Source organism: Notechis scutatus, chromosome 3, assembly GCF_049901735.1.
Source record: "Notechis scutatus isolate UNSWTSFEM ecotype Mainland chromosome 3, rNotScu1.2, whole genome shotgun sequence".
Classification (NCBI taxonomy): Eukaryota; Metazoa; Chordata; class Lepidosauria; order Squamata; family Elapidae; genus Notechis; species Notechis scutatus.
In genome coordinates this window covers 74,345,683-74,367,865 of record NC_142011.1, presented here as the reverse complement: position 1 = coordinate 74,367,865, position 22,183 = coordinate 74,345,683, and the positions used below count along the sequence as shown (strand labels likewise).

Below are 22,183 nucleotides of genomic sequence, written 5' to 3'. Positions count from 1 at the left end.
CCTAAATTTCAGAAAACAATGCAAACGGAAAGAGGAAAGGGGGTGAGGGAAGGCCATCGGGATCAAGATGCCTTTGGTTCCCATCCCCACCGGCAGCCCTGCAAGCCAGCCCAAAGCTACCGCAGGGGGGGGGGGAGTGAAGTTCTGCTCTCCGCTCCCGCCTGAAGTTCGGCAGCCGCACCCCGCGCGAGGGGCTGAGCTTGTGGCGCCCTCCCGGGGCTGTTGGTGAGCTCTGGCTCGCTGCATACGGATCGAGGGGCGGGCTGAAGCCAAGGGGGGCGGCAGTCCCACGTGCCCCCTCCTCCTCCTCCGCATGCCTGCGAAGGCCGAGGAAGCTTTTTAGCAACTGCGGCTGCCAGCGCCGCCGCCGCCGCTGCCACCTCTCGGAGAGCTCGCCTCGCTGTTCTCCGGCAGCGGCTCTTCTGCCTTGAGCGAGAGGCACAAAGGGGAGCCTGGGGGAGGCGCTCGGGGGCGCCAGAGAAGTGCAGCGAGAGGAAGAAGAAGAAGAAGAGAAAGAGGAGGAGAAAAACAAGCACCTGGGTTTCGGTTACTCGCCTCACCGCAGCTCTTCCCCAACCCCTCCGCCCGCCTCTCATGCCATTACAGCAACAAAGAGCACGCTGAGCAGCGGGCGGAGAGGCGCCCTGGCTCCGAGCTCCGTCAGCCCAGAAGGCGGTGGAGGACCATGGCTAGGAAAGGGGACGCCGCGGGCTCTCCTTACGGTAAGTCGGGCTGAAGGAGGAAAGGAAAGGCAGGTGGCCGGCTTGCAAAAGCACAGCAAGGCGGGCTGAAGGGCGCGCTCGGCGCCGCAACCCAGTCCGGGCGGCTTGGCTGGATATTTTTGGCCTGTTTCAGCCCGCGCATCCAGCTGCCGGAGTTTTTTTTTTTTTTGTTTGTTTATTTGTTTTTACCCTGTGTGTGGGGGGAGAGAAAGCAAAGCGAGGGGAGCCCCGTTCCGGCCGCCTCGTTCCCCCTTTTCCCCTTCTTCCGCCAAGGCGGCTTGTTGCTGCGTCCTTGAGGAGGTCGGAAAGTTGGGGCTCGGGCTGCGCGAGGCAAGGGGGGGGAGGAGGAGAAGGAGGAGAACTCCGGTGCGTTTCGCCCTTTCCTCTCGGGCGCGAGGACTCGGCTGAGGAGAAAGAGGAAGCAGCCCTGGGGGTGGGGGCAGGTGCACCCGCGCTGCTTTGTCTCCCTCCCCCGTGAGGGAGGGGAATTATTGGCCGGTTGGGGCTACGGGGACTGGGCAGGCATGGGCCGGGGAGAACAAGGCTTTGGAGACGAGGGTAGCTGTGAGGCGGAGCGGCGGCTGGCAGAAGAGAATGGAGAGAGCCTTCCCCTCCGGGGTAGCGCTTCTGGGCTGGGTGGTCGCGACGTAGCCAAGCTGGGACTGGCTTTCCTGCCCCCTTTGCTCTGACTGAATGGAAACCATTCCTGCTGAATGTTACTATCTAGGAGTTGAGGGCAATAAATCCGGAGGCGGAGGTGAGGGAGATGAAAGGTGTTTGTGTGTGTGTGTGTGGGGGGGGGGGGGACAAGAACCTTTTAGGCAGGAAAAGCAAGGGGTGAATTTGCGGGTTATGAGAGCTGAGGGGACTCGAGTAACTCTTGAAGAAAGAGGCAATGCTTCAGGGACGTGGGGTTTGGGAACAGCCCTTCGGGGACTTGAAAGATCTTAGAGGAGTTCTGGAAGCTCAAGCTATGTCAGTCACAGCCACTTTTTCTAAGTCCAAACGGCTAGTCTTTTTTGCTCTTTATTTAAGGGCTCATTAGGGGAGGAATACATAGGTGTAGAAAGCTGGGATGCAGTCACATCAGGTCCGTGTGGGCATCCTGTTATCATTTGCACTTCAGAGGCAGGGTAGAGGATGGATGCTCTGTGTAATTTGTAGGGTGGTCAGACGGGTCTCCTCTGGAGTACCACACCATGCCTTTAAAATCCCAATTTAGATGTTAAAATATTTCCTTCTGTCCTCCAGTTCACGACTGACCTTACCAAAAACCACTTTGTGCCAGATATCTTCTATGTATGGATGTAGTCAGAAAATGTGGATTTAGTCATAAAAAATATATTCTGGTTTACTGCAATAGGAATGACCACATAGGATACTATTAAATCATGCTCAGGACTTGTGGATATAAAAAATGATTAAACCATGCTCAGGATTTGTAGATATTCAATGGATTTTAAATATGTGGGATGGCATATCAAAAGTGACAAGAAAGCCACAAAAATGTAGTAGTTATTACTAGTTTTTCTTTGGGGGAAAAAAAAAAGAGAAACAACTATTTTATCAGAGTTTTCTCAATGGTTCATATTCTTTGTTCACAATGACAAGGCATATTTCAGCTATATGATTGCATACCATACAGCATCTTACAAATAATATCTACAATGTTGCCTGTTTAAGTTTTGATATTAATACTGGGCGGGGGAGGGAAAGCTAAAATAGATAACATTTTTATACTTCCTTATGCCCCATTTTTGTATATCTAAATTTTTATGAGTAGATTATATATATTATGATATACAACAATCTACTCTTTGCATAAGAACTCAATATGTACATGAAATGCATACAAATAAGAGTTGGGGTTTCCATAAGGATATAAATATATCTTATGAATATAAGATACTACCCTGTATTGAGTTGTTTTTTATTTGATTTTTATCCTGCCATTATTTTTACAACTCAAGGCAATGTGCATAAACCTTTCGCCTCCTATTTTCTCTTTACAACTCTGTAAGGTGGGTTCAGTTGAAAGAGAGTTATCCAGCGGGTATTCATACATATGGGAGAACTATAGCTCACAGTCTCCTAAGGTCTAGTCCAGAGCCTTAACCACCACTACAGGTAGACCTTGACTTACAACCATTCATTTAGTGACCATTCAAAGTTGCAACAGTACTGAAAAAGGTGACTTATTACCATTTTGTCATACCTACGACCATTGTAGCATCCATATGTGATCAAAATTCAGACACACGGAAATTGGCATTTATTTATGATGGATGCAGTGCCCCAGGCCATGTGATCACCTTTTGCATCCCTCTGACAAGCAAAGTCAATGGAGAAGCCAGATTCACTTAACAACCATGTTACTAACTTAACAGTGATTCACCTAATGGCTACTTAATCCACTGTGCAAGAAAGGTCATAAAATGGGGCAAAACTCACTTAACAATTCTCTTGCTTAGTAACAGAAATTTGGGCTCAATTATAATCATAAATAAAGGACTACAGTGCACCAAACTGGATCTTAGTTATAAATAAACTACAGGTAATCATCAACTTACAACTGTTTGTTTAGCGATGTTCAAAATTACAATGACACTGAAAAAAAGTGACTTATGACCATTCTTCACACTTCTGATCCTTGCAGAATCCTCATAATCATGTGATCAGAATTCAGATGCTTGGCAACTAGTTCATATTTGCGACCGTTGCTGTGTCCCAATGTCATGTGATCATCTTTTGCAACATTTTGACAAGCAAAGTCAATGGGGAAGCCAGATTCACTCAATCATGCTACTAACTTAATAGCTGCAGTGGTTCACTTAACAACTGTGTCAAGAAAGGTTGTAAAATGGAGACTCACTTAACAACTGTCTCCCTGAGCAACAGAAATTTTGGGCTGAATTGTGGTGATAAGTGGAGGGCTACCTCTACTGTTGCATACTTCTTCTTATGTTCTCTAGTAGGAGATTTTTCATTACTTTCTAAGTATTTAACTGGAGAACCAGGGACTGAACTACTGAGTTTTGTTTCTTCCCTATCTTTTGAGTGAAAGAAACCATGCAATTTCTGTTTATTATAGGATGAGGCCAGTCTATGAGAGATTCCTGTGTATTTATTAAATGGATTTATTAGTCACATTTGTATAGCAGCCCATCTAACAAAACACAGCCTGGCTTGTACATAAAATTCTGTTAGGATCAACCTGAAATAGTACGGTATACAAACAACCGGTCTGAGCCATGTAGATTCACAAGAAAATCATTCAACTAGAAAGTATAGCAATTTAATGAAGAGTCTTCTGTCACTTAGCAACATTTTGTTTTCCTCTAGATTCTCCTTTTCCTTTCCTATGATTCATTTTGCTCTGTACATATAATCTACAAAGGTTTATGCTCTGATAACAATGTTGGTTTAAAAAAACACAATGTATTTACACTTCTTCTGCAACAAATTCATATGATTACCTCTAGAAATTGTGACACGGCTTTCCTTAGTCTCAGGGGTGTTTATGAGTGTGTGCTGGATAAAAAAGAAGATGATTTCTATGACTGCATGGCAGAAACCCCACTCTTTTTTCTTACATGTGTCATGTGTGTGGCACATATAAAAACAGGACAAAGAATTGATGACACATTAGAAGCTACCATCTTATTTATCTGGCCTCTTCCATGGATACCTTTGTTAAGTCTGATCCTTACCAAGTGTGGGGACTAATATTGGCTGGAAATATTTAGACTTCTTATCCAACATACCTGAAGAATAACAGATTGGGGAAGGCTGATTCAACATGAAATATGCCAAAATGTCTTAAACCCAAATGGTACACCATTCTACTACCAAGACAGTATGCTAAGAACAACTATGGAAATAACTAGTGAAGAAAGAAATTGGCTAATGCTTAAAAATCTTCCCATAGTAATCTGGTGTATACAGAGAGCAAGTCACTTGAGAGTGTCTCCTTGAAATAATTAAATACAATTTCAGCTGTAAGTGGATGACTTATGTTTTTTGTTGCAATTTTTTTCTTATTTGTCTGAAAAATAAATGAAACTTTTTTTCCAGCCTCTTTTTGTCATATGCAAATTTGAAAAGCAACAATTTGAAATGTTGTTTCACAGTATTACTAGCTCTAAAAAGGAAGAAAGGTAGAAAATGCTGAGAAGGTTTCTCCAAAGTAAAACGAGGAGTTAATCTTGCTTTGATCCTTGCGGCAAATGGATGTCAAAATCTCTAACTCTGAAAAATAAGACAGTCTGCCAAGCACTGCTTGTTGTATATTTCAGAGGTAAAGGCACCATTATCCATGAGTAGTCATAATTTTCTTTTCATTTTCTTAAACCTCAGATTAATGTGTAACCCAGACGTCTGGCATTTGATACCTTTTGCTAACTAACCAAAATAACATAACTTCAATTCTACCTGTTAAAGGCAGATTAGGGACACTTTCATGGAGAAAAATTGATCTATATGGTCACTAAGAATTGATACTGATTGATGGTACATAATCAACCCTAAGGAAGGAAATTCAAACTAACCAATGATTCTCACTTGACCTAATCACTGAGGGTATGTAATACTTCAGATTCAAAGGTAAAAACACTGTGTCACACAGGGGTGGGATGCTACCGGTTCTGCCCGGCTCTATAGAACCAGTAGCTCTGAAGAGCAGCAGATACCAAACTGGTTCTGTGTCTGCTACTCTTTGGCCCACCCGCCTCCTGCCCGCCTGGGCTCTTACCTGTCCTTCATTTCCTGCTTTTTCAACCTCAGCTGCTTTGCGTGGCACAGCTGAGGTTGAAAAAGCAGGAAAAAAAGTAGCTTTTCAAATGCTGCGCACCCGTGCACAGTGCTTTTCAGCTGTCCGAGCGGCACAGCTTAAGGTTTTTTAGACGCGCGGGCAAAACATAGTCATCGAACCGGTAGTAACACCGGTTGAATCCCACCCCAGGTGTTACACCATCTGGGCAAAACTGCAATAGGTATTTGAAACTGGTTAAGGTGGCCACTTCCTGTCCTCTGAAATAACTTTTGGCTTTGGTAAAGTGCTGCAGAGCTAATTTCTTCAGTATCTATTAACATAAATCTGAATAATAAGAGAAATTGAAATGTGTAATTTTATACGAATATGTCATCTTCTTTTCATTGTTTCTGGACACAGAACAGAAAGGCTTAGAATGTAGATTCATCCAAGTGTCTAATAATAAAATCTTGGCAGAAATTTGACAGCACTGCAAATCTAGCTTACATTGTACCCATTATCTAGCATTGTCTATTTTTTCCTCCCGACACTAGATGCAGCTGTCAGTGTACAGAGAGTGATCCTCCCACAGATGATAGTAGCATTTAAAAAAAAGATAATCTGAAAGATACAGGCAGAGCAGAAACATAGTTTACTTTTCAGAAGAAACATTCTGTATAATTTGTTAATTACCACCATTTATTGATTTCATTCGTTTATAGTAATTGAAATGAGCTATGTTGCAAACAGGCCACTGAACTTCAGCTAAACCATTCATAATTTTTTGTTGGCTGTAACTAATGACTTTCTTTCTCAAGTTATTATTGTGACTGTTGGCTGACTCTTTGGATAGCATTAATTTGGTGCTTGTCTTGCTATCTAGAATGCAAAGCAGTCAATTGATATCTGAGAAGATATGCACAAATAGCTTTTGTAAACTTGTAAAGATTTCCTTTATGTTCACATTTGTGATCTATTGCTTATTTTAGACACATATGTATGCTTCAAATGTAATACTTATCCAGAATGACCATTGCATACTGCAGTGCCTTAATGTCCTTTAATTGTAAAATGTACTACAACATTTTCACTTGAGATAGTTACAGTAAAAATAAAATATGCTTTTGACAGAGCACAGTTTTTAAACAATTAGCATTGCAACTTCTATAAATAGTCTGTTGGTGTAATTATATGCCTTGTATCACATATTGGTGTAGATAAACTATATGATCACATGAAATCTGTCACATTACTTTTTCTGTATACATTATTATTACAGGTAGTCCTCAACTTACAGCCATTCGTATAGCAATTATGTGAACTTATGATGGCACTGAAAAAAAGGACTTATGACCAGTGCTTGCACTTACAACTGTTGCAGTGTTCCAGTGGTCACATTATTGCAATTTGTGAACTTGGTTATTTACATGTGTTTACAATGGTTTCAGCATCCTGATGTCACATTTGTGACTTTCAAAACTGGCTTCCAACAAACAAAGTCAGTAAAGGAAACTGGTTTCCCTTAATAACCACATAACGACATTTGTCAAATTGGGAGTTGTCATGTGATGATTCACTTAATACCAAATTGGTTAGCAATAGTAAGTCTAATTCCAATTATGGTCATAAGTTGAGGACTACCTGATATTTTGGAAATTAATAACATATTCTGGAGGTTTCAGAAAACAACTAATGCATGTTTTCAGAAGATACAAAAAACAACTACTCCATTGTAGAAAGTTATTTGTATACTTAAAAACTTATGTAGGGAAACATGAGTGATGAACAGTACGACTGATTAGATGGCTGTCTATAACTACCTTTATTTATTTATTTCAACTATTGTCATAACACTATATTGGTTCAAATGTACCATAAATCAATTTAGCATCTGGTTTTTAAAAGAAGCTTACTGTGACACAACTGCATTATCAGATTGACTTATTGCCAGTTGTGTAACAAAAGAAACATTTGGCAGAAATTATGTACTTAACTACATAGTACAAATATGTCTAATAGTATATAATGAGTTATTAGTTTATACAGGATTGAAATGTTCATAAGTACTTATTCACATTTAGCTCACTTTAATTCCTTAACTAAAAGAAATGTAAATTATAGTGATTTTTTTGTTTTGTTTTTCTGCAGCTGCTTGAATTTTTTTACAAAATAGTACTATCAAGTGCTAATTTTATATTCTTATACCATTAAGGAAAGTTCTGCCATGAGATGGATGTTTGTTTTAATTGGTAGTATAAATGGTGCCATGGACATCTGCACAGTATATTTAGTTGGGATTTAAAACATATCATAATGTGCTTTTACAGTACAATCTATTTTAAGGAGATTTTTTTAAAATAGCTATTCAGTTTTTGTTAAGTCTATTGTGAACAATTTTTCGATCAATAGAAGGACTATTGGAACTGAACATGGAGTTCTGTGTACAAATCCCAGCTGCAAATTATTGCAAGCTAGTCATGCTCTTAGCTTCAGTTCTCTATTATAAAATAAGAATGAAAAGGGATTGTTTCATTGAGGTTTTAGGAATGCAAAAGGGTTTGTGGATTCCCCTTGTCTTTCAATAGTTTGACCATAAATTACATTTGATATTATTAATAGGCACTTGAAAGGATCAGTTGCCCACTTTTTTTAATCAATTGGGATGTGAAACATTTCTGCAATACATTTAACTTTAGAGAACTTAAAAATAATGATCTGATAAGAAAAGGACGAAGGACTGAAAGTGACAATTGTAAATTCAAAAATTCTAAGAGCGATGGTATGACTCTCGGCCTTTATTTTTTAATCAACCCATCAGAAGTAATCAGAGATAAAATTATCTATACAAATTCTAAGTCTTTAAAGAATGGGTTTGCTGTTCCGCATTCTTAGAACAACTTGTTTTGAGATGTTGTTTTGAACAACATCTAATATTAGCCAACCTGTGAACCATTGGGTCATGCTTTCAGAGATACATCCTTACCAGATTCCTCAATGCCTTCAACAGTGATAGAGCTTCTAATGCACTTCATTGGGATTCCTTTAGAGATATATTTACCTTCAAAATAGCCCATGTAGAATTGTATAGCACAGTCAAACATGAGCACAGGAAATGTTTTATGACATTTTGTATTATATCATAAACTGTTTTATGATAATTTTGTTGTCATAAAATGTTTTATGAAATTTGCCAAATTACATAAAACATCATGGATCCCAGATTTTGGATACATTCTATAAGTTAGCCCATTTGATATATCATGGATCAAAAATGGTTGCCCTATAATGCACTTAAAGTTCTCCTAAATGCTGCTGTGAGATCCCAGGATGGGTTAGACTCCTCCTGATGACATCATCAAGCTGGGTCTGTCCTCTGAAGGACTGTCTGTGGGAGTTTCCCCCCAGCTTTGACTCAGCTTCTTTTGATGACCATAAGCTGGTGTCTCTGAAAGCAGTTTAGTTAGCAAAAGCAAAAGCTATCTTCATCATTAACACCCACTCTCCTGCAATGAGGATTCAACATTTTCTTCAACTGACGGAGACTGTAAATAGGGAGTAACCCTTGATCCTCCCCCACAGTCTTCCCTCAGCGATTTCGGCCTCCACAATTGTAAAGATCGCATCAGGTGATAACAGCGCCTCTCAGCTAATCATAAATTTTCACTTTATTGCTGAGCCATTCAAGGCTGTTTACAGCCTAAGGAGCAATTTAACCACTGCATAGCCTGTAGCTCTTGCGAGTGGCCAATTTGGAGGCTTCTTCAACCGCATGTGGTCAGTGGCCATTTTGAAAGCTTCTTCTTTTAAAGAAAGTAGTGAGCGACCGTTTTAGCTGGCATCATCCCCAAAAGGCAAGCTTCTACTATTCATAAACTCCTATTCAGGCTACTGCATAGACAACACATAGTAAGGATCACTTCCAGCACCTTTGTGTCTGTTTATGCATATTATGGATCAAGACAAGGCCCACACAGAACCTTCAGGCCTGATCTCTCTAGGACCCCAAGCTGGCAAAAGAAAGAGAAGGAGATAATGCTCCCAGTCTGTTCAAAAGGAGGTGGCGGCCAAGATTAGGGCCTAAGCTTTGGGCCCTAAGAAAACATCCCAGGCCGAATTAAAGGCAGAGAAACGAAGGCATGCAGCCTTAGAAAGGCAGTTCAACAAAACTATTGAGCAAATGAGGGGTCAACTACAACAGGCTTCCCAACCAGCCAATCCTCTAGTTGTTAAGCAGATCAGGCCCCAATTTTTAAACAGGCCTTGTGGGACCTCTCTTCAACTTCGCCCTCCATGGCCCAAGGTGTTCTCAACCTAAACTTGAGGCTTCCTTCACCCCCGCTGCAGGCCTTCACCCCTCAGTTCCATCATTTGGTGGCAGACCCAACTACACCCAAGATATAGTCTCCATTGCCATCAGACAGGGCCTAACAGAAGGGCTGCTATGAATTTTTCGACCCTCAAACGGGACTCAGCCCCCCTTTGCTGGCCTACTACAAGCCAGATCCCCCAGAGGGGACTGCTTCACCCACAGGAGCCCAAGGCTCCTTCTCAATCAGAATGGGGGGGTGGTGCTAGAGCAGGGAGACTATACAGAACCATTGGAATGTAGCCACTCTCCTGCTTCTGAACAGGAGGAGGGAGAAATCTGGGACTCCAACCTCTCTGAGGAAGAGGAAGATCTGCTACCCGATCAACCCCCATCAGCCACAAACTGGCTTTATTAAAGCCTCTCCTCCACAAGGCACTGGTTACTGCCCAGTGTCCCCAGAGAAGGCTGCCCCCGAACCTCAGGTGGTACAGTAGGGGTCCAGGGATTCCCTCTTTTCCAAAAACATAGTCCACTGGAAGGTCCTTCCATCACCCAGTTTTTCTGGATCTGATCAGAATTAATTCACCTCTCCTGCTGCAGGCCCCTACCCATCTTCATATGACAGGCGGTTCTACAATGTGGGCCCTTCCCTCGCTGCCGCCCTTACAGTTCCCTCTGTAGACGCTCCAGTCATGGCTTCCTTCTCCTTGGGCACTCCAACTGAGCCCGAGGATGGACTTTAGGCAGGGGACAAACGTTCCAAGCAGACATTAAAATGTAACCATCAGGCCTCTGCTTCGGCTCTCCGGGCCTCGACTGCTGCATCGTTTTTATATGGCCAATTAACTGATATTGCACCAGCTACAAGACCGCATATCTCCATCAGACTTGAGATCGCATCAAGATCTCAATAAGATTATAGCAGCAGCGGAATTCACGGGGACACCACCCTAACTTCCACCAGTTCTCCTCCAGGACCATGGCTTCGTCTGTGGCAAGGAGAAGACTGCTATGGTTATGAATTTGGCAGCAAAGCCTCAGCACAAGTGGAAGCTGGCTTCGGGCCCCAGCACCAGTGAGAAGCTGTTCAATGATGCTCTCGATCCATTCATCGTCAAAATGAGGGTCAAAGGAAAAGTTCCTTCCTCGCCAGGCTGGAGGGCAGACTTCCATCCTGCCCCTTACCTGCTACCTCCATTTAGGCCCAAAATTACTTCTCGCTTCTTCAGGCCGCAGAGAGCGTATTCCCAGCACCAAGAGCAATGCCCTGACATACCAGGCAGACAACAACAAACTGCGGGTAAAACCAGGCAGACAACAACAAACTGCATGGGGGAAGGAGTCGCTCATTCCGTCGCTCTAAATAATCCCTTGTTCTTCCCATCAGAGGTCATTTGGCCTTCTCATCCAAATGGGAGGAGTCAATGACAGACACCTGGGTACTCAATACAGTAAGGTCAGAGTTACAACTAGAATTTTTATCATCACCCCTAGGAAATTTCCTGCCCTGCCCCATCTCGTGGGACAATTCAAAAAAGGGCCCTTATGGAATTGACCATTCAATACCTAGTTGACATAACGACCATTCAACCAGTCCCTGAACTCCAACGGGGACGTGGGTTTTATTCTCGGCTTTTTGTTGTCCCCAAGGCCTGGGGGGCTGGCGAGCTATTCTCAACCTAACATTTCTGAATGCGTTTATCCCATTCAGGCGCCTTAAAATGCAGATGCTACATTCTATTCTAGAGAGTGTTCGGGAGGGCTATCTCCTGTCTTCCATTGAACTTATGACCCATCGGCAACTCCCCAGGTTCTGTTATAATGGGGGACACTACCAATATAGGACCTTTCCCCTTGGCCTTTCTTCATCCCCCAGATCATTTACTAACCTGGTGGCAACCCTGCCAGCCCTTACTAGGGCAGTCCCAGTAAGAGTTCAGTGTTACCTGGATGATATACTAGTCCAGTCATCTTCCCCATCTAGGGCAGCAGAAGGTTTGGATATCAACATTCAAGTTCTCCAAGAGCACGGCTTCTCTGTTAAAGAGGCCAAAAAAGCCACTTTACTCCCACCAATTCTTTACTTCATCTGGGAACTGTATTAGATACTTTTTCCTGCAAGGTGTCCTTGTCCCAGGAACGTCAGGAGAGTATCAGTTAATTGGCCATATAAAATCTAACCCTAGAGTGCCCCTGGCTATGCTTTCCAAGCTCCTGGGGAAAATGATATAATTAATATTAATATAATAATTAATATTATTAATATAGTGCCATGGGTTAGATTCCATGCCAGGTCACTCCAATGGTTTCTTCTACCTTATCAGAAGACAGGTAGGAGTTGTTCCTCTTTCAGGTCAGATTAACTCCATTGGTCCTTAAATCTTTTCGATGGGGGTCATCTAAGGCATTTTCCATGGGACTCTTGTTCAAGGAACCGGACAGGTTAGTGCTGACCACAGATGCCAGTCTGCATGGCTGGAGAGACCACCTTCAATCCAGGGTGGTCCAGGGACCATGGTCCCAGGCAAATTTGGCCCATAATATTAATTGGCTGGAGCTTCGAGTGGTCCATTTGTCCCTGACACAATTAGAGGATGCTGTCTCAAATAGGGACATCCTGATCTTGCTTGACAAGGTGTCAACCAAGGCACATTTTAACTGCCAAGGCAGGACACATTCAGGACCCCTGATGTTAGAGGTAGATCAACTCTGCTTATGGGCAGAGATACACCAGGTATCGCTCAGAGCTGAGCTCATTGCAGGTGGGGCCAATGTTGAGACTGACTGGCTTAGCAGAGCCACCAGTGACCAGGCAGAGTGGCGTTTGCACCCCAATTTATTTCAGGAGCTGTCGGAGTGCTTCAGATTGCCAGCAGTGGATCTCCTCACTTCCCAGGACAACACACAACTCCCGAGGTTCTACTCCAGGTGTGCGGTTCCGGGGGTTGAGGGAATGAACGCTTTATGCAGCCTTTGACCACGGGAACTCCTGTATGCCTTTCCTCCTCTGCCCCTGATTCCGGGGGTCTTCCAGAAACTGGGCAGAAGAGCAGAACTTATAATTGTAGCCCTCACTGGCCCAGGAGGCCATGGTTCGCAGACTTAGTAAACCGTTCCATCTCCAGTCCTGGGAGGATTCTGGTAGACAGAGTGTCGCTCAGACAGGGGCTAATATTGCTTCCAGAGCCCCAGTGGCTTCAGTTGGCCATCTGGAGATTGAGCGGGGATCCCTGATCTGGAACTATCATTCCTCCAGAGTAATAAGAACTATCCAAGCCTCCAGGGGACCCTCCACCAACTGCATCTATGATGCAACCTGGAAGGCTTTCAGCAATTGGTGTCGTAAGTATGACATTGCCCCTTCTGGGGCCTTAATTGCCAGATGCTGGACTTCCTCCAAGAGAGCCTAGACAAGGGACTTTCACCTAACACTCTGCGGAGGCAGGTTGCAGCCTTGCGCTCTGTTCTATCCTTGGGGGGGAGTGGAACCTTTGTCTAGACATCCTGCGGTCCACAGGTTTCTGAAGGGTGCTACAAACCTGAGGCCTCCAGTGGTCATCAAGATCCCACATGGGACTTCTTTAAAGTACTGCAGTTGCTGACTAAGGCCCCATTCAAACCACTGAGGTCAATTCCCTTGCATTTTTTTGTCTTGTAAGGTGGCATTTCTGGTAGCGATCACCCCTTCTAGAAGGATTTCGATCCTGGCGGTCTTGTCTGTCAGGAAAGACATCTAGACCCTACCTTTTGTACCTAAGATTAATACTGGGTTCCTCAGCTCCCAACACATAGTGTTACCTGATTTCTGTCCCCTTCCATTCCACGACTTAGAGTGCAAGTGGCAGTCCCTAGATGTTAGCATGGCACTTCGAATTTACATCAGACGTCCCTCTACATTTAGCAAAACTGAAGCCATGTTTGTGTCCTTTCCCCTTCCCATTGGGGGCAACAAAGCCTCTCCTCCCACCTTGAGTAGGTGGATCATGGCATGCATCACACAGGTCTTCTAACCAGAGCCCTTCCAGTACCCCAGGGCCTAACGGCACACTCTTGCTAGGAGTGCTTCGACTTTAGCTGCCTGGGCCACCCAGACACCCCTAGTGGAAATTTGCAGAGCGGCTACGTGGACCTCTTCGTCTCTGTTCATCAGACATTACCGTCTGGACTCCTGTGCCTCGAGGAATGCGGCTTTTGGCAGATGGTTGCTTCTGTGAGTGGTTCCAACTTTGGAGAGACTTACTGGACAAGGACCCTCCCATGGACATGCGGGCTTTGGTATGTCCCATCCTGGGCTCTCACAGCAGCATTTAGGAGAATGGGCGTTGGTAAATTAACCTGAGAACGCCCTTTCTATAGATGCTGCTAGAGAGCCCAGCCCCTCCCTTATTTCATCCGGACCATGGTAAGATGTGTTAATGTTAATGTTAAAGATTCTGTTTGGCTTTCAGAGACACTTCCTACAGTCTGTCAAGTACCTTCACCAAAGCTGGGGGGAAACTCCTACAGGCAGTCCTTTTTATACAAGACAGACCCAGCTTGATGACGTCATCAGGAGGAGTCTAACCCATCCTGGGCTCTCTAGCAGCATCTATAGAAAGGGCATTCTCAGGTAAATTTACCAATGCCCATTTATAGGAACAAGAGTTTAAGGTGTATGTAGATGGGCACTGTCAGGATTATTTATTTCATTTATGTAGCATTGTTTTCAATATGTTGACTCATGGCCAAAGTTTACAATGTTTCCCTATGTAACTTTGATGATATATCCATGGTAAGGTATAAAAAAAGTTCTGTGATAGTAAGATTTGGAAAAACACAGCATTAAAAAGTAGGGATGCAATAGTTAGGAACAGAATTGTCATTCTAAACAGGGCAGATACTTGGACTAGAAGGTAAGCAGAGAAAGATTCAAGGACACAGTTGCCATGAAATACTTTTATTGCAGATACTTGAAAAACAATACTTTAGAAAATCAGTAACTTGAAACTTTGGAATTTAAGCCCTATTGATAGTAGTCCCCAGATTCAAACCTAGGTGTATTTTTCCTACAGTATTTTTATATTTTAATGGCTTGAGAACTGCTCAGAGCTCAATGGAAGAAGAGATTAGCATTTTGGCATTATTATTTTAATAGACAAGTCTTGTCTCAGTTCTCTGAGTTTTTTCCCCCTCTGTTCATTTATAGAGCTGTTAACAACTATAATTAAAACGTCAGGGGGAAAAACGCCCTCACCAGATTTTAGTTTCTGTACTGTAATGTTAAGGTGTTTTTTTTAATGCAGGGAGGAACCCAAATAAAATCTGCTTTATGTTAGATGTTTCCAAGTAGAGAATTCATGCTACTTATAATAGCCAGCTTGTAAAAATGAGGAGTTACCTCAGTTGGATTGTTGGACACATTTTGAGAACTCATTATGAATAAAGGGGGAATAGTCACAAAATTGTCTTTTTTCTGGGGAGATTGGTGCGTTTCCATTCATAGTATAGGACTTTAGCTGCTTATTAAATTTATATATTTATGATAAGCAAATGTACTCATGGAATAAATGCGTAAGCAATTCGGAGCAAACTATGGTGATGAAAAAATAATGAAAAGTGCATTGCAATATAATGATGCAGATCCTGGCCGTGTTTTTGCTGTGGTGCCATATCAAGTACGTTAGTCATATGGATTATACTGCATCATTGTGACACACATAATTCTTCCTTTCCCTTTCCCTAAGGAGGGTATTAATAAATGTATCATGTTACAAATTAATTTTTTTCTGAGGTTTTGTATTTCTTCACATATGTGGAAATACTAGATTTTATTAGTTAACTAAAAAGAACTTGTTTTTAATTTCTATAAAGAAAGAATCCCAAATATTGGGCTAGAAGTTTGCATGAGGTGATCTAATGAGATGCAGTGACATTTCAGAAATATTATAATCTATTGTAAATTTATATTTTAGACATGTTTAAAGCACGGAATATGTAAATGTCTGGTATAAACTTTCAAAACCCATTATGCTGACAATGACTAACTTAATGGCTTTTCTTATAAGAATGTAGATAGGGATACTGAAAGGCATATATCTTCTAAATAATATATCATATTTGGTAATTCAAAAAAAAAATTAAGCATCTGGTATCAAAATATTAATTGGTATTACATATTATTTAAAATGACTACTTTAAATAAGTTTGAGCCTCTTCTTCTATATTATATATAGAAGTTAGAAAACATTGCAGTAATGCTAATTAAGATATGGAATGTTTGGTATGAACCTAATTGTACAAATAATTAAAAAGTAAGCAAGATTTTGTTATAGAAATTGGTATTAGTTTCTGGACACTTATTCCCATAAGCTAGAGATGGGAGGGAGGGAGAGCTAAAGTCAGCATTTAAGTATATGACATTTATTCCCTCTATTCCTTAAAACATATGCAGAAATCATAGAAAACTGGATCAAAATACAGAATATTTATGACTGGACCTGAGTCCCAAAGTAGCTTATCCATCTTATAGCAATTCAAGATATAAACTATTCTAATTTGTTTTCAGTTCAAATATATGAATCATGAAAAATACAGCGTCACTATGAGGAAATAATCATTTCCCCCCCCCCTCTCTCCATCTCCCTCTCTCTCCCTCTCCCTCTCTCCATCTCTCTCCCTCTCCCTCCCCCCCCTCCCCCCTCCTCCCTCCCTCTGACAAAGACAGATCAATTACAATTATATTTTACAATGAAACAATAAGTAGTGAATTAATAAGTGATGTATGAGAGACCACTAACCAGTGAAATACTTTAAAAGTAATAAAAGTGAAGAATTATTCTAAAAGTTTGAAGTAAATGTATTTAGTATGGAAAAGGGAAGAAAGAAAAAATAGACCAAAAGAGATGAATAGAAAATTAGATAAGCCAATTAATTGAATAAGAATCAATGGAAAATTGATGAAGTAGGAATGGGATGATGATGATGAAGAAGAAGAAGAAAAATCAATTGATCACAATTTGGTGTTAGGGAAGACTTCTTTGTCCATTTACGGCCTCAGTCTGTCTAGCAATGAGTAATAATTTTAAACAGAAACTAATACAGATCATTTTAAATTTGTCATTTGGAGCAACAGGTGATTTTCTTTTTTTTTTTTTTTAAACAAGTTTTATTAATTTTTAAAACACACAAATTATCATTATTCATTACATGTTTAAACCTTTTCCCATTGTAAATTTAACAAGTCAGATAAATTATGATTCTGTTTTAAACCATTTCCATATAATATACCAAAACCTCTTATTCAATTTCTCTTTACTTCTCTTTACTCTTATTCAATATCATTATTATTATTTCATCTGATTCTTTCTGACTTAGTTACCATTATTCTCATTCTATATTTCTACAAGTTTTTACCAATTCTCCCCCAAAAAGACATATACACACAACACACAAAACATAAAAAAAATCTTTTTGAAAGTAACTTGGACCCAGGTGTCTCTCTCTTCATGGACTTCAATTATATTCATGCTCATCTTACATATCATTACTTATTTTATTTACCATTCTAAGCCTTCTATATTAACTTCTCCACATATTTCACACTTCTTAATTCTACCTTAATTAATCATCTTAGTTTAAATCATTATATTTGTATCTTTTGTCCATTTTTATCATCCCTTTGTCTCATCCCTTATGAAAAAAAAGAAAATCAGTTTCTCCTGAAATCATTAATCAGAGTATGATACCTTTCTATCTCCCCCTCAGTTAATCAAATTAATCTTTAAAATAATATCTAATACCCAATCAGATTTTGCTTGGTACATTCTATCTAACTAATACATCCAACACAATTAAGTGCATAATTAGACAATAAATCCAAATATTAAAAAGAAATACTATAATAAAAAATTTTATAATAACATCAATACCATACTTTTATTAAACTCTTTAATTAAAACAATATTCTAAACCTCTCCTATTATAAGTTTTAAAACCAATCATTTTTAAACATTTTAACATTTTAATCTCTTATCAACTCTTAAACCATTGCAATACTACCATCTCATCTTATGTACCTTGCAAAATCTTTTTTTTTTAAAAAAAAAAATTATACTTTATCCATTATCCATAAAAATTCCTTTTTTCCATTTAATTTCAAAACATTGTAGCTTTTCTCCATCTTTTCCCTTTCTTTCTTTTCCCAACAAACCTTTCTACCCCCTTCTTCTAGCCTCTGCCTTACCGGCTTCCCTTCTCTGTCGTATTTCTTTTCCCCTTTGTTTACAATCATCATATTGGTTTTGCACTTTATTTTCCCTTTCTTAAATGTTTTTTAGATCTTAAGTCCTTAAATCCTTTAGTTTTCTTCTTTTCTCTTCTTTTCTTTTCTTTCTCTCTTCCTTTTTTCTGGATCAAATTCTGAGATTCATTAAAGATGGCTCCTTCCTTTCTTTCTTGTTCCTCTGCTGTCTTCATCTGTTGTAATTTTTGTTGATAATTAGTAAGCGCCATTTCTAAGAAAAGGAAAGCTTCTTCCACACCATTTCTTAGTTCCTCAACAGAAAGAGCCATTATAAATCTTTTCTTTTCTTTTCTCCTTCTTTCTTCTTACAACAACCAGAATATTCAAAAGAAAATAAAAAAGATAAAACAGTCCCAAAGTTATCAATCAGTCCAAACCAAGGCAGAGTTCTCACTTTCTCCTTCTGGGGTAATATCAATCAAAGAGAAAGAAAGTCCAAATCTGTTTAAAATCTTATTACAATATATTCTAGTCTTCAAATCCTTAAGGCATCTGCTCCAACAAATCTTAGCATACAAATATTTTCTTTTTAATCCTCTCTCTTCCCACTCATCGCTTAAAACCAATTTCCACCTAAAAATAGGTTTCTTAATATCCAGTTATTTATTCCGTAGGAAAAGAGGAAAGCTATCCTTTCAGCACCTTCAAACAGCCGCTTTTTTCCTCTTCTGGCAGGTATTATTCAGAAAGTCATACTTTTCAGGAATTTTATTAAATAAGTCTTAGAGTCCTAGGAGCCAAGAAAAACTTTCTCCTCTCAATCACTTTTTCCACTTCCTCCTGCGCATTCTTACCCGGCTGCCAGCTTCTTTGTGGCGGCCATTACGGACCGCCGCTGCACCGTCCTGGGAAAAGGGGTTCTGCCGGCCAGGGAGGGTCTGCAACACCCCCAGTCCCTTCTCCGGATCCCCCTACCTTCAGCTGCCCCTGCAGGGGCAGCCTGGCTCCGTACCCATGTGGGTCGGAGCCCCAAAACGCTAGCGCGGCAGGGATCGCGCAGCCGCAAATCCCTGCCGCTCGCGAAGCCGACAAACCGGAAGTGACCTGGAGCAACAGGTGATTTTCTGATTGTCAAGGTTAGTCCAAGTTGAAAATCTAATCTATAACTGAATCCACTAAACCCCCCAAATAATTTAACTTTAACAAATTTAAATTCCATCTTCAACTTTCCAGTATAGTTGCCATAGCAACTACCTGTTTCTTGCTGGATACAAAAGTACATAACTATTGTGGGACAGTGCTTTGGGAACGATTTGGAATCGACTGGGCCAGGTGATGGCCTTCTACCTTGAGTGATTAAACATTAAGGTATGTTGTCTTATTCCATAAGGTTGAGCTTTGCGTCAAGTTGGAGTGCAGTATTCTGGTATATTAATATTGTATATTTTTCTCACAAGCAAGTTTTCATTTTTAAAAGGTGGGCAGATAAGAAGTATCAGAAATGCTGTTGAATACATGTTGGAGGTAAGATTTCAGTTGAGATAGCAAAAATAGGCTACTGGGATATTAATTCTAAATTTTGACTAATATCGCTCTTTTTCAGAGCATTTTTTTTCAATTAAAAATATGAGTGAGTAACTCAATAGATGGAATGTTCCTAATGGCTATGAATGGAATTTGGCCTTCTGTAAGTGGAAGGACTTCAATGAGGTAAGGCTCTGATAAACATTTCTGCTTTTATAAGGCATTTTGACTGCTTTCTCCGCCATCCTGTATGCCACCCTTCCAAATGTGCAGGGTAGGGTAGAGAATGATATGATCCTTGGGCTGGGTAAAACAGGGATCTGAGAGTAAAGATAGCTTTCTGTTGAGGAAATTAGAAGCAGCAGCAGCAGCTCCCAATTGATGGGGAAAAATCTATATCACGTACCAGAAGTAGCTATACCTGCATTCCAGAAAAACAGATAATAACCATTATTGGCCATATAGACAAAAAATTGTATGCATCCAGACTGAACACTATAGTTATCTACAATCCAATTTCCCCCATTGTTAAAATATACTTATTAAATTAAAAAAATAACATAAATGAGCAAGAAAAAAAGGAAAAAAAAGAATTGAAAAAAGATAAAATCAAGAAAAAAGCAAGATAAAAGTGCAAAAAACAAAAAAGAAATAAAATAGAAAATGGTTGACTTCCAGCGTTCTTAGACAAAAAATAAACATTTACTATAAAGTTCACAATTGTCTACATTATTTCTCTAATCCCATATAATTCTAATCAAATCCCAAAATCAAAATTTCATTTCCTGTGGCTTTTTACAAAAATTCCAAAAGTGGTTTTCATGTAGAAATAAAATAGGCTACCTGACTTTATTCTGAATTTTTTCCCTGTGGATTCAAATTTTAAATGCTCCTGTATTTTCCAATTCTGCATAATAAAAGCTGCTTTTGTATTCATCTATTAGGCATGTCCCAGTTTCATCCTTACTTTTGATTTTGAGTTGGAAAGCGTAGACCTATTTACAAATATTATAGTTCTCGCCAACAGCAAATGTTGGCTTCCAATATGTAATACTTATCGATAAGTTAGCTTGATGGCATAGCTCCAAATTTGGAATATATTAATAATTTTTAAACATTCAGAAGTGCAATAAAGACATTACAACATAATTGTTAGGACTTTTTAATGTGGTCACCTTTAAATTGTCACAATGATGTTTTTTGCTAATCAAATCTATAATTATTGGTGTCTTATCCAGTGATGAAAAAGTCTAGAATTTGCATGCATGGAATTAGAATAGAGTGCACTATGTAGAGTTTGGCTTTTGGGTTCTGTTTGTTCATCAACATATTTCTCATGACTTTTTCATGTAGGCAGAGGGAAAATGATATCACATAAACCATGATGTTATTTTAGAATGATGTGAATTATGTAATGTACATCATTTATATTGTGCTGTCATGATTAGACTAAGACCAGTTGCAATCTATGCATGATATGTGTAACGATGTCATGATATATGAGGTCATTGTGACCCCTACCAGACATTTATGCTACTTCAGTTAAAAATTACCTCATCTTTACAAATTACCTATTTGTCTTCTACCTGGCATCAGATTGCTAAACTGCACGTAAGCTTTCGTCTTGGCATTCGATTTTCATTGCCAACTTCTCATCAGCAGTTATCTTTAAAATATTTTCTTACATAGATCTGATTATTATCTTTATGGTAGTTCCAAAGATTCAGAAAACTACAACGCAGTCTTTCTGAATCTGTTTAATGTGTTATAGTCAGCTTCATAATAATAGTTAATGTAATCAAAGAAGTCAGTCTTAAGTTATAGAGAAGACGAGAAGTTAATATAAGATTGTCCTAGAGTGTAAATAGTTCTCCAGGGCAGAAAGAGTAATAAACCTGAGGAAAAGCAAGAAGAACCGTAACCAAGACTATAATCAGATAAACCGTGATGGCGAACCTATGGCACCCATGCCAGAGGTGGCATGCAGAGCCGTCTCTCTGGGCACGTGAGCCATCATCCCAGCTCAGCTCTGCCATGCATGTGTCCGCGCACCCCCTGCCGGCCAGCTGGTCTTTGGGTCTCTGGCACACATGTGTGGAAGGCGGGGCATGTGCGGGGGTCGACCTATTGTCTAAAGCACCTGAAGCAATACAAGAAGCAATGGACAAATACCAATCAAGTTTTATGTTAGAATATATGGCTTCCTCTCATACACAGCTCTCAGATATGCATCCAGTAGGGATTACTGCATTGTAACTAGGTAATGATTGTACTATACTACATTAGATCAGAGTTTACTGGCCTATCAAGTTTGTTTGTTGGTTTTGTATTTTGGCAGAGAAGTAAAAACTGAAGTTGGTGCTTCATCCTAGCCACAAATGTACCACTGGTACAAATGCTAAATGTGCCTCATGTACTTCATTGCTATCAGTCTTGAGCTAGTATGTCTGTAGTTATCAGTCTCACACATGTGCCACCAAGGCCCAAGAAGCTTATCTGGATTTCTATGAATTTTCATTTTTGTGCCAAAGCTGTGCTTTCCCAGTATAACATTATCTATTGTTTCAGTATGTGAAAGTTCATTACTTTGTGGCAGGAAGCAGAAAGAATGTTTTAGTCTCTGTCAAGCTAATACTTATTTCTTATCATCATTGTTA

General features: G+C 40.3%; 1 protein-coding gene across 2 annotated transcripts in view; it reads left to right on the top strand.

Moving 5' to 3' along the window:
• The first annotated feature begins 244 nt into the window (after positions 1-244).
• The window catches only part of SLC44A5 (solute carrier family 44 member 5), a 198,570-nt gene continuing 176,631 nt past the window's right edge, over positions 245-22,183 (top strand). Inside the window, exon 1 of one of the 2 annotated variants that reach the window (XM_087960483.1) lies at positions 245-722. In XM_087960483.1, the coding sequence (XP_087816609.1) occupies positions 686-722 (37 nt within the window). In that variant the 5' untranslated portion in view covers positions 245-685. The remainder of the gene's footprint in view (positions 723-22,183) is intronic. The other variant, XM_026679332.2, reaches the window with a different exon arrangement.